A 14,098-nucleotide genomic window follows, 5' to 3' on the forward strand; every position below is an offset into this window, starting at 1 on the left:
TTCCGATATCAGTCCAATGCTCCCAGTCTGCTTTACCTGCCACTAGCGTCTTCTGCTCCTATAGAGATCCAGACATGTATAATTCTGATCTCAGGCTGATTTCATGGGTGGTCGGAGTTCTTTGGTAGGTAATCAGCTCACTTTAGGGTACAGGTTGAAATGGTGCCTCCTCCTACTTCCCCGCCATCTTGACTCCCCCCTAATTTTTTAAATATTTGCTTATTTATTTTATATAGAGAGAAAATGAGTGGGAGGGGCAGATGGAGAGGGACAGTGAATCTCAAGCAGACTCCCTGCTGAATGTAGGAACCTGGCCTGGGCTCAATCCCACAGCCCCAAGATCACTACTCGAGCTGAAAACAAGAGTCTGATGCTCAACTGACCATCAGACACTCCTCCACTGCTTCTTATAAATGACATGACACATGATGAGAAACTAGAGAATTTTCATTTATATAAACTCTTAGAAAGAAAGAACACAATTACAGGGCGTGAGGGGGGAAGCCCTGTAACTGAAACCAAAACAACAGGTACTAGAATTTCTGTGTGGTCATACACGTCTCCAGGTTACTTTAATATTCAGACTCACTAATATTTACATCTTCATTTGAAATAAGGTGTACAATGTCCTCTATAGATGCATTACATTTTGTATGTAATCAGTGCTGAGCACATATTTTGTTAATGTAAAGAACACAATTTTCCCCCACTTTACAAATGTTTACAGATATAATAATAAAACAATGAGACATTTAAGCCTCCTCCAATTAAGCACTTTGCCTTACAAGTAGTAATACTTGACTCTTCATTTGCTTTGTGGATTTTTTTATTGCTCAATTTAGAATAGAAATAAGGTTATGGAATGGAAAATTACACTGCAGGTTAGTTGGAATTTTGAAAGCTTCTTTTTGCAGTTGTAAAACAGAAGTTAATGTTAATGGGTCCAAAGATGGTTAGATCCTTTTGTTTTCTTGTCTTCTTGGGAAGACAACATCAGGAAGGTTGGAGACACGGGGAAGCAGGGGAAGGACCCTCCTCTAGCAGAGGTTATTCTCAAGGTGGCCAGTTAAACCATCAGTTGAATTTTGTCAGCCTGTTTCAGAAAGTATCAGGACAGGAGTCAGTGGAATTAATGTAATCTATGGATGCTCATATATGATTAGTAAAATTTATCATCTCTAATGTAATTAAAACCAAATGAAACTTAGCAGAAGCTACTGAAGCAAAGTGAAGTAAAAGATGTAATCCAGTGGACATTTCCCCAACAACACATTATAGCTGCAAATAACCAAGATTATTTTATCTCCTTGTCACAGAGACAACTAGCTTTGCAGAATTGTTGAACTGACTGGGACCCGCATCCGAAACTTCGTTTTTGTGTCTTACAGTTACTGTATTCATCATAGTAGAGGCAGGGGTTAGCTGGAAAGAAAAAGCATATTTACACAATATTACCTCCAAAATTCACCATTACCAAAGAGATAATCTTCTTAAAGACATCAATGGAACTATCCACCCCATCCCTCCGCCCCCACATCCCCAATGCCTCTGAAAATTACCAATCTGTTTCTTCTATCTGGGAGTTTGGTTTTTTCAGATTCCACATACAAGTGAAATCATAGGGTGTTTGTCTATGTCTGACTTATTTCACTTAGAATAATCCCTTCAAGATCCATCCGGGGTGCCTGGGTGGCTCAGTGGTTAAGCCTCTGCCTTCAGCTCAGGTCTTGATGCCAGGGTCTTGGGATCAAGCCCCGCATGGGGCTCTCTGCTCAGCAGGGAGCCTGCTTCCCCCTTTCTCTCTGCCTGCTTCTCTGCCTACTTGTGATCTCTTTCTGTGTCAAATAAATAAATAAAATCTTTAAAAAAAATCCATCCATGTTGTCATAAATGATAAGATTTCTATTTGTTTTATAGCTGAACAATATACATTATAAATATATATACATACATATATAAAATACTTTATATATGTATGTATGTGTGTGTGTATATATGAATGATACTTTCTTTATCCACTAAATCTGTCAGTGAATCCTTAGGTCATTTCCATGCCTAAGTTACTGTATCTTCTTGAGTTAATGTTTTTGTTTTCTTCAGATAGCTATCCAGAAGAAAAATTGCTGGATCATATGACTGTTATATATTTAAATTTTTGAGTAGCCTCCATAAGTGATGGCGCCTATTTACATTCCCATCAGCATTGCATAAGAGTTTCCTTCTCAACACCCCTTTGCCCCCTACTTATTACCTCTTGACTTTTTGATAACAGGTATGCAGTATATCCTTGCATTCTCTGATGATCAGTAATACTAAACACCTTTGCATGTACCTGTTGACTATATGGATATCTTCTTTGGAAAAATACAAATTTAACTTCTTTGCCAATTTTCTAATTGGATTTTTTATTCAGCTTTTTAAGTTCTCTATAAATTTTGGAGATTAACATCTTATCAGACATATGATTTGCAAATATTTTGTCTCACTCAATGGGTTGTCTTTTCATTTTGTTGATGGTTTTCCTTGCTGTGAAGCTTTTTAGTTAGATACACTCTCGCTTGTTTATTTTTGCTTTTGTTATTTTTCTTTTAGTGTCAGTTTGCCCCATGTTGTTGTTTTTCTTTTAAGATTTTACTTATTTATTTGACAGAGATCACAAGTAGGCAAAGACGCAGGCAGAGAGAAAGGAAGGGAAGCAGGCACCCTGCTGAGCAGAAATGACCCAGGGGCTTGATCCCAGGATGCTGGAATCATGACCTGAGCTGAAGGCAGAGGCTTTAACCCCTGAGCCACCCAGGCGCCCCTGTCCCATGTTTTCTTCTTGTTTTATGGTTTTAGGTTTTATGTTCAAGTCTTTAATCCATTTGAGTTGATGATGTAATAATATGATTCCTGTTTCATTCTTTTGCATGTGGCTGTCTGTGTAGTTTTCCCAGCACCATTTATTGAAGAGACTGTCTTTTCCCCTTGTATGTATAAGTATGTTCCCCTTGTATGTATATGGCTTCTTCGTTATAAACTAATTGACCCTATATGTATTGGTTTATTTCTGGGCTCTCCATTGTTTTATATATTTTTTATTATGTTCAGTTAGCCATTCTGTTCCATTGATCTAGGTATCTGTTTTTATGCTAATACCATACTGTTTTGATTACTATATATAGCTTTGTAATATAGTTTGAAATCCAGAAGTATGATACCATGAGCTTTAGTCTTCTTTCTCAAGATTGCTTTGGCTATCTTTAGTTATTCCATACAAATTATAGAATTATTTGTTCTAGTTCTTGAAAAATGCCTTTGGAATTTTGATAGTGATTGCACTGAAACTGTAGATAACTTTAGATAGTATGGAAATTCTAAAAAATATTAATTCTTCCAATCCATAAGCATGGAATATATTTTCATTTATTTGTATCTTCAATATTTTTCAGCAATATCTTATAATTTTCAGTATATGGATCTTGGTGAAATTTATTCTTAGGTTTTTTCCTCTTTTTTAATGCATTTAAAATAGGATTTAAGTAAATTTCTTTTTGTGATTGTTTGCTGGTAGTATACATAAAATAACTGATTTTTGTATATTGATTTTGTATCCTACAATTTTTAAAATTCAGTTATTAATTCCAATAGTTTTCTGGTGGAGTCTTTATGGTATTTTATATATACCATCATGTCATCTGCAAGTAGAGAATGTCTTATTTTTCCTTTCTGATTTTAACTACTTGTATTTCTTTTTCTTGTCCTACTATTCTGACTAGGACTCCCAGTACTATTAAATTAAAATGGTAAAGGTAGGCATTATTGTCTTGTTCATGGTCTTAGAGGAAAGGCTTTTCAGTTTTAACCACTGAATATGATGCTTCTCATATCTGGCCTCTATTATGTTGAGGTAATATGATACCTATGTACCCAGCTTGAGGTTTTTATCATGAAAGAATGTCAAATTTTGTCAAATGCTTTTTCTGTATCTATTGAGATGACTATATGATTTTTATTCTTCACATTGTCTGATTTGTGGATGTTGAGTCATTCTGGCTATCTTAGCATTAATTCCACTTCATTGTGGTGTATGATCTTTTCAATGTATTGTTGCAATTGGCTTGCTAACTTTCTTTTTTTTTTTTTTGCTTGCTAACTTTCATTGAGACTTTTCCATCTATGTTCCTCAGATATATGGCTGGTAATTTTTTTTTTTTTTCTTTTGGTATTGCAGTGTTGTTTTCTGATATTAGTATCAGGGTAATGCTGGCCTCAAAAAATGAGTTTGGAAGTGTTCCCTTCTCTTCTATTTTTTTAAAGAGTTTTAGAATTGTTGGTACTAAGTCTTTAAATGTTTGGTAGAATTCACTGGTAAAGCCATCTGGTCCTGGGCTTTTCTTAATTGGGAGATTTTTGATTATTGATTATATCTCCTTATTAGTACCTAGTCTGTTCAGATTTTCCATTTATTCATGATTCAGTTCTGGTGTGCTATATGTTTATTTCTTCATAATTTAGTCTTTGTAAATTGTATTTTTTTAAGTTTAGTTTTGTACATTGTATGTACAAATAGGATAAATTCCTATTTATCCAGTTCTTCAAATTAGTTATCCAATTTGTTGCTATACAATTCTTCATAGCAGACTCTTATGCTCTTTTTTTTGTTTGTGAATATTGGGTGTAATATCTTTGCTTTAATTTCTAATTGTAATTATTAAACATCCTCTATTTTCTTTTCTTTCTTTTTCTTCTTCTCTCTCCTCCTCCTCCTCCTCCTCCTTGCTCCTCTTCTTCTTCTTCTTCTTCTTTCTTCTTCTTCTCTGCTTCTTCTCCTTCTCCTTCTCCTACTTCTTCCTCTTCCTCCTCTTCTTCTTCTGGTAAGTGTGGCTAAATCTAAAGATTTTTCTATGTCATCTTTTAATTAAAGAGCTCTTCCATTCATTGATCTTTTCCACTGTCTTTTCAGTTTCAATTTTATTTATTTATTTCCACTCTAATTTTTGTTATTTTTCTCCTTCTACTAACTCGGAGCTTAGTTTGTTCTTTTTGTTTTGAAGAATAAAGTTAATTTGTTGAGCTTTTTTTGTGTGCTATTATAAGTATTTATTGTTATGAATTTCCCTCTTAGAACTGCTTTTACTGCTGTTATAATATATAAATTACATTAATATATATAATTTGCCTTATTTTATACTATGAATTTTATTTTTATAAAATTTATTTGAATTACGTTCAGCTGCTTTTTTGTGTATATCCGATCTTATATTTTAAGCATTGTTTCCATTCCAGTGTGGCCCAATCTGAGATATCTTTCTCTAATATTTCTCATCTTCTCGTGCATTTACAGGTGAGCAGAGTTTAAGATATGCATCTTTTATGGCATAGATTTAATCTTCTTGAGTAATACTTTCCCTTTCCTACTCTCATTTTACTTCTATTACATTTTTTTAATACCATTATAGACGTTCCTCTTATATCTTGGATTAAAAAAAACCTACCCCACCCATCCAGCATAGGTAATTAGTAGATATTTTATTTTTCTCCAACCATTTCAGAAATGGTATGCAAAAAGTGCATACCTCTCTCTAGAGAGAGAGAGGAAATTTGAAAAAGAGTATCTATTTTCCTAACTTTAAGAATTAACAAAGTGACTCATTTAAGTGTAGGAAAATAGGTCTTCTGGCCTTCCAAGTCTGAAGTTAAAGGGTACTTTTCCTGGGCTAGTAACTTCTCTATAAACTTGTTGAAAATTATCTTATCAAGATTATGCTCAGGGATTAGGAGTTATGTTTTCAGGAACCTCTAGACAAAGGAACCCATTTGGTTAGTACTACTTTGTAGGTAACGTTTATTTACAAAATAGGGCAAGTGCTGTAAGGGGACAGTGTGACCATCAACTGATATCTTCTAACGTGTCAGTAGGAACATGGAAGAATAAGGATCACTCCATAAGAAATTACATGCCCTAATAAGTGGTCAGATAGGTAGGGGAGCTATGGAGCAGCAAGAAGCCGAGAATGTTGGTATCCTGAAAACAATATGTCTAATTTCAAGGTTGCAATAAGAGAGCCCAGAAACTTTTCTATAGAGCAGAGAAAAATATATAGTTATATTAACATCTTATCCAAGTTTTCCTTATTAGGGTCATTAAACTTTAGGGCAGGGGGCTTGAGTTTAGGCTTAGACATTCTAATATCCATTCCCATAGATTTAATCAATCATCTTCTTGGTCACTCAGGGAGGGGAAATAAGAAATAATGTTGATTTTTCCTTGTGTGATGATTCAGAAAAAAGTTATAGAAAAGTGCAATATTGTCAATCCTTAACTTGAAGGACACATGGCTCCTTGGTATACATTAAGCAAATTGAATGTGAAACTTACTGCAAAGTTTATTTTCACAGTCATTTGGACAGTCTCCACATGGACTTCCTGCATTATAAGGATTATTCATTTTGGCAGGATCATTTCCCCTTAAAAAAAAGATAAAGGAAAAGGTGATGTAATAATATTGATTCTTGGACAATGCATATAAAATGTTCACTCACTATTTATAATCAACTTTGAAAACAATTTTTGAAAACGACTTCTAGATAATGATGATAATCTTTGAGATAGGTTTAAGATTTCTAGACTTGCAATGATGACAATTCATCTTTCTGAATGTGTAACCGGCAACTGTGGGCTCCTAAGAACTTTAGAATTTACCCTATTCAGATAGTTAAGTTATAACAGGACCGGGATCTATGAACAGTCGAATCTTAAGCAGAAGAGCTTTAGAGCCATTTATAATTGGTCACTTTTATTTATTTATACCCATAAGGACTTGGTAGGCAGTCATGTAAAAGGACATGTTGAGAACATTTTAAATGAGTCAAGTTGGAAATGTTCTAATTTAATCTTGCACAAGATCATGAGAAACTTGATACATGTTTCTCTTGTGTAGAAACATATGGAGCATTATAAAATACAAAAATCTGTCAATATGGCTAAATCTAAAGTGGTAGATTTGGGGGAGAGAGAGTGGATGAGAATTTTTAGGTCTAAGCTAATAGGAAATTCAGATAAGACAGTTTTACCTGCAGATATTTAAGAAAACAAGGTGGATTATAACTGAATCTTACTTAATGTGCTTGAAAAATAAAGTAAATGTTCTGGTTACAATAGTATTCTAGTTGATATTATTCCCTTTGATATCTGAATTGTTAGAATTTCCTTTTATTTTTTAAAGTAAGTTTTATGCCCAATGTGGGGCTTGAACTCATGAACTGGAGATCAAGACTTGCATGCTCTACCAATTGAGCCAGCCAGGTGCTCCCAAATTTTACTTTATAAAAGGAACTTATTCCTTAATTAAGTAAGGGATTTTGTCAGACACTTGGTCTAATCTTTGCTGCAGAATATTCTCTATCACAGTTCCATGTGTTTTACTTTTCTGTAATTGTCAGCTCACCAGAAACCACCACCAACCCCTGAAAGATTTAGTACAGTTGATGTGTTGTAGATGCAAAGAGATCTTACTGTCTTTGGTACTAATTATATAGATAAAATCATAACAAATATTAACTACTAAAATCAAGACACGATAAGACCAGAAAATAACTCATATAGAGCTCTTATATAAATATATCTATTGAATCTAGACTGATACTGGAGACCTCATTTAAAGTATAAATATGGTAACATATTAACAGATAAATAATTTTTACTGATTCATATTGAATTTTTTTATTTTGCAACACACATGGGGGAATAGCAGTTAAACACTATGCTTAGAGCTCACAGTATGATGGAAAATTTGCTTATTCAACTATATAGGTACAGATAGCTGAAGGAGACATATGGAGACACTCATTAACTTTCTTTAGCAGAATATATTTAAATAGGCATTTGTAGTGAACTACCAAAGGACTATATATCAAGCTCTGAACAATCTCTAATTTCTCATGATTACCACTGGAGCCACACAGGGTGCTCCTGTGACTTCCTACAATCATCTTTGTCCAAAATTGATCGTGCTTATAGAGCAACCACAGTTGAGAGAGCAAAGGAGTCCACCTTCCCCTCACTGAGGCAATCAGATTATCTCTTCTAGGAGTGGTTACTCACACCTTGATAACACGTAAATTTAATTTCCAAAGAAAAGGCTTATATCAATAGTTAGACCAAAAAGTTAAATACAGGGACACTTCAATTTTCCATTTGTTTATTCTTGATACGCCACGATATTTCTGCCCTTGCATTCTAAATGTACTTTAGAATTGTTGAAGTAGATATCCTTGTTTTTTTGCTTATGCTAATCAATAACACAGAGCAATGCTACTGGTAATAGCTTTGAATTTGGCATTCTATTAATGAAATATAAATAAAAATTTTATTTTAAAAATATGATGTAAATAAAAATGTGTGTATGTGTGTGTGTGTGCAATGTTTTTAGGTATTGGCTAATTGACATTTTATCCCTAAGGTTCCACTTAAATGAAATGAAATATTTGACTTTTCTTATATATTCTTTGATAAACTGGATTATGTAATAGGGATCTATTTCTAAAGGTTTTGTGACACCAAGCTGTATAATACATACTCATGACAATAGTGACAAACATAGAGAAACTGAGTTGCCAGTCGTTTGGGGCATGATGATATTCCACAGCCAATGAGGTAAGAAGTGGCCCAAACAATCTGTAATGATAAAGAGATTATTTTATTAACAATTTGACTTGGGCTAAATATGAATACTGTTATCCATGGCTGAAAATAAACACCTTTGCTTTTAGGATGCTTTGAGCATGGCTTATTAGGAAGTCATAGAAACAGAAAGATTTGCATGTGTCTGGATAACACACATACATATGCTCACTTATGGGCCATCCTTAATCCTGGCTCATTCTATTATCAACTGTATATGGAAAATCAGGTAACATGATGAAGGCTGATTAGTGATTACATAAAAATCAAATAATGAGAGGAACTTTACTTAATCATCAGAGAAGAAGCATGGTATAGAGTAGAAAAGGCCTTTAAGGCAAAATATCTCAGTGTCAAATTCTATTTCTACCACTCCCTGGTTGTATGGCATTTACCAGTTTATGTTTTGAAATTCTATTTTTCTATTTGTAAAATCATATAAAATATTAGTATTATCTTCTATATCACAGGTGTATTGTGGGAATTGGGTAATAATTTTTTTAAGTGTTTGGAAGAGGAAATATTATGTTATCAGCTGAGTGTGATGGAACTAATGGTCTTAGATGTATATAGTGAGTTTAGACTACATTTATCTGAAAGAAATAGAAGGTCAGAATTGATGTCACAAATTTGGCAGATTTTTAGTTCTCTGGGTGATCATTTTATTTTTATCCTCTGATTGTTTGATAAGGCAAATTATATGAATAAAGAGCTAATGTTATAACATTCTTAGATTCCTAGAACATATCCTTTTTGTCCAAGGGTATCAATTTTAAAATAAGAATGCTATTTGCTAATCTTTTATTTAGAATAGCTGCATTGTTATCCATAAGTGATTAAGTCTATGATTTTCAAATGGGCAGTCCTGAAAAAGCAGACCAAAGTTGGAAGTCTTACGCTTTCTAAAATCAAAACTTACCACAAAGCTATAATAATTAAAAGAGTGTTAGTGGCATAACAATAGACATATAAACCTTAGAACTAAAATAGAGTCCAGAAATAAATCTTCACATGGTCTTCATATATGGACAAATGATTTTCAAAAGGGTGCCAAGGTGAGTCAACAGGGATAGGACTGCCTTATCCCAAACAAAGTTGGAAAAACTAGATATCTACATGCAAATAAATGAATTTGGGCCCTACCTTTTACCATATTACAAAAAACAAGTCAAAATGGATTAAATATATAAGTGTAAGAGCTGAAACCATAAAAATAATTCTTAGAAGGAAACATAGGGAAAAAACCTCACAATATTGAATTTGGCAGTTGATTTCTTGGATAAGACACCAAAAACACAGACAGAAAAGGAAAAAAAAATAGATAAATTGGACTTTATCAAAATTTAAAACATTTGTGCATCATAGGATACTATCATCCATGTGACTAGGCATTCTATGTAATAGGAATTGATGTTTGTAAATCATATACCTGCTAAAAGATAGACATCTAGAATATATAAAGAACTCTTACAACTCAGCAACAAAACCCCAAATAACCTGATATAACCCAGCAACTTTAACTGGAGAAAGAATTTCTATGGGAGTAATTTAGGTTAATGAAGTTCTAAGCTTGGGACCATGATCTGATAGGATTCGTGTCCATATAAGAAGTGCTGGCACTCATGCTTTCACTTTTTTTTCCCTCTCTCTCTGCAAGCATGCACAGACAAAAGGAAAGTAAAGTCCATGCAAGGACATGATGAAAAGAAGGCAGAAAGAGAACTCTCACAGAAACAAACTATGCTGCAAAAGTTCATAGACTTCTAGCCTCCAAAACTGTGAGAAAATAAATTTCTGTTGTTTAGTCCATCCAGCTTGTAGTTCTTTGTTACGGGAGTCCAAGCAGACCAAGACAGCATAGATGTGGAGAAAAAGAAGTGTCACTGCTACTGGGAATGTGTCAAATAATGCAGCTGTTCTGGAAAACAGTATACCAGGTCCTCAAATAATTCAGCATATGATTACCATGTGATCCAGAAATTCCATTTCTGGGTATATACTCAAAAGAACTGAAAGCAGGATATGAACAGATATGTACACACCAATGTTCATGGCAACGTTATTACCCATAGCCAAAAGTGGAAACAACCTAAACACACATCAGTGAATGAATGGATAAACAACAGGTGGTATATACATACAATGGAATATTATTCAGCCTTAAAAAAGAGTAAAATTATGACCTGTGCTACAACATGAATGAACATCAAATGAGGATATAATGCTAAGTAAAATAAGGTAGACACAAAAAGACAAAAATCGAATAATTCCAGTTATATGTGGTATCTAGAGTAATCAAATTGATAGATACAGAAAGTAGAATGGTGCTTGCCAGAGGCTGGGGAGATGGGGAAGTCATTGTTTAATGGGTACAGAGTTTGGGAAGGTGAAAAGTTTTGAAAATCTATAGTTGTGATTGCTTCATAACAATTTGAACATAGTTAAAACCACTGAACACTAATGCTACATAATTTTAAAATGACTAAAATGACAAATTTTATAAAATATATTCATATATGCATATACAAATGATTGTTATGTGTTATATATGTATATATGCAAATAATTATGTATAATAAATAAAAATAATATATGTATATATTTTACATATATATACATATAATTTTATCACAAAAATAAACCAGAAGAAGAGGATTCTCTGTATTATAAGATACAATTCTTTTCATCCTTTAGACATATTAGAAATATAATTTATAAGTGACATTGATGTTTTATGATTTTGTTAATTCCCAAAAGTCCAAATATATAAAAAAAGGGAGACTAAACAGTTAAGCAGCTTCTCTAAGCCATCTATTGAGGGAATCACATTTCCTTATGTTTCAAATTACAACAGGAACTCAGTGGGTCAAGTGCAAGTTTGTGAAAAGTGGGTAGAATGATTTTTCTCAGTCATCTGTTTTCCACACATGCTTCTAGACATTTAAACAATGTGCATATTTGCAAGTATGCAGCCTACCTGAGTGTAATGCTCAATTGTTAAGTCATCATCTGTTGATATCTGTTCCCCATACTTGAAATATTTAGATTCATTGTACCAGATTTTAATTACATTTGACCACGAGATAGGATAAGTTGTCAAATGCATATTTTCTCCACAAAAAGTATCTGAAAGGGAGAAAAAAGTCTGTGTCATACTTGAAGAAACTTGGAAATATATTACAAGGGTATTTTCCTCATTTTCATTTTACAAATATTTCATCAGTCATCCAAGCAACATCTTATAAAAAAACAAAGTCAGCTGTATCCCTGCTGGAAATCTCTGCTGGCAACTTGTGGTACTTAGGTTTGGTGAGACGTTGACAGTAGGAGGTGATGTGCAAGCTTGGAAATCAGGTTAATATTTCAGACTCTGCCACTTCTGAGCTGTTGAGAAGGGTGAAACCAGTCCAAGTAGCTTATGGGTTGTAACAGGACCCATGACTTGAAAACAGCCACAAAGAGGTATTTATTATGCAAGGGCCTTGGAATAAACATTTGCTCATTTAGCCATCCACTTGTGATGCGGGTTCTTGATCACAAATGGTATTCAGGAGTGATCTACCTTTCTCTGGGGCAGGAAAGATTCCCACTGCTAATTCATGCATCAACATTGGGCAAAAATGGCCAATAATTTGTAAATATGGAAGTTTCATTAGTATTTTAAAAAATATTTTGTAATAAACAAGTATCTCATAAGTGTTAATAATGTCTACTTGTGTAGGAAGTACTAATAGCTTTTCTGGAAACCAGCAGTGGTCCACCTGATATATATGCCATGAGATGAACTCTTCTATGAGCACGTCAATTTGTTCTCATGTACAGCTCAGTAGAGTTGAATAGAACTCAACTCTCAACTCTATTAGTATTTCAAAGGCAAAAGTATCCCTAGGTTGATATTGTGTGTAGCTGAAATAACTACATAGAATGGAAAGCTTCTAGCTACCTAGCTGTCCATCCAGTTATCATTGTATTACTTAACTATTCTGTAATATTGAGAGCTTTGATTCTTGTTTCTGATGATAAGAATCTGAAATTTGAAATTTGAATATCCAAATTTAAAAATTAATAATAAGAAAACAGTGCAGTGGGCCACAATCCACTGTCATTTATGGGGCCATATCATAGACTGAATGACTTAACTTACCTTTGCCAGGTTACTTAATGTTCCCCAAGGATTTCTGAGTATGGAGGTGAGTCATGCAGATGTATATACCTACTTGTAATTCGCCTCTTATTTGAGTTGCTTTCTCGTAATTCACACTGCTTTGACAATGTTCTGGCATTTTGTGCAGCTTCTTCACTCCAATCCTACAGTGGAAGAATAAAATATAAGAACTTGGTCTCATTGGTATTTCCATGATAATATTCTAGTTTATTGTTTCTAAAAATCCAAGGCTAGCAATATTGTCAATTTTATAATCTAACAATTTAAATAATAATATTAAATATTCTGGTTGGAAGAGAGAGACAAAACTTTGACTCACCATGTTAGCCCTTGAATTTATAAAATCAAAATTTGGTAATAATATTCAGACATAGCTTCTCTCTCAGAAGTGTGAAAGAGTTCAAGTAAATGCTTTCAATAAAACAGATCAGGGTTAGAAATCCATTCCATTATTTATTAGCAGTTTTATCTCTGACACATTATTTAATCTTTTTGAATATGTTCTTCATCTGTAAAATGAGACCCATCATTCATGCCTAATAGTTTGTTCTAAAGTCTTAATGTAGTAATTTATGCAACACAACTGCAGTATGACAAATCTTATACTATGTGCTCTATAAATAAACAACGGCTATGTACAGTGTCACACATCTCCATCTAAAATTATAAATAATATAAAAATGTAGCTAAAATCACATGTCAGGATCTGTTAACAATTCTGTACGTATATTTTCAAATTTTGACCCAGAGCAACTCTATAAGGAAAGTACTATTGTTATCCCCATTTGCAAATGGCCAAACTGAGATGTTGCATAATTTCTCAGGGTAACACAACCAATAAGTAGCCAAAAAAGAATTAGAATCCACATTATTCTCTCTTCAGAATGTGTGCTCTTAACTCTTAATCTGTGTCAATTGTGTTGAATTGAAGCATTTTGTCAGACATATCTCCAGGTAAATTGAAAGGAGGCAGAAAGTCTATATTGCTAATCATGGGACTTTGACAAATGTTCTTCCTAACACTTTTTAATCCTTACATCTGTATGCAACACATCACCAACAAAAGTTGTAGACTTCATTTTTTACTACAAGCTTTAACATAAATCATTCACTTACTTTTAGAATAAGTTTTGGATGACACCTGACTTAGATTTTCACCATTTTTCCTGATAACAAAGATGTTTAACTGTTATATGTGTATGCTGCCATCTGGGTTAGTTTTACAGAATTACCCTTCACGTTGAAGGAATTTATTAAATCTTGAGATG

The 14,098-nt window shown here is 33.5% G+C and overlaps 1 protein-coding gene across 3 annotated transcripts in view; it reads right to left on the reverse strand.

Moving 5' to 3' along the window:
* Nucleotides 1-483: 483 nt before the first annotated feature.
* Nucleotides 484-14,098, reverse strand: part of CRISP1 (cysteine rich secretory protein 1) — a 28,756-nt gene continuing 15,141 nt past the window's right edge. For all 3 annotated transcript variants that reach the window (XM_046005925.1, XM_046005923.1, XM_046005924.1), the window contains 5 exons: nt 12,883-12,973; nt 11,643-11,791; nt 8,562-8,659; nt 6,362-6,450; nt 484-1,422 (listed from right to left, as the gene is read on the reverse strand). In XM_046005925.1, the coding sequence (XP_045861881.1) occupies nt 1,295-1,422; nt 6,362-6,450; nt 8,562-8,659; nt 11,643-11,791; nt 12,883-12,973 (555 nt within the window). In that variant the 3' untranslated portion in view covers nt 484-1,294. The remainder of the gene's footprint in view (nt 1,423-6,361; nt 6,451-8,561; nt 8,660-11,642; nt 11,792-12,882; nt 12,974-14,098) is intronic.

The sequence above is a fragment of the Meles meles genome, chromosome 5 (genome assembly GCF_922984935.1).
Source record: "Meles meles chromosome 5, mMelMel3.1 paternal haplotype, whole genome shotgun sequence".
NCBI lineage: Eukaryota > Metazoa > Chordata > Mammalia > Carnivora > Mustelidae > Meles > Meles meles.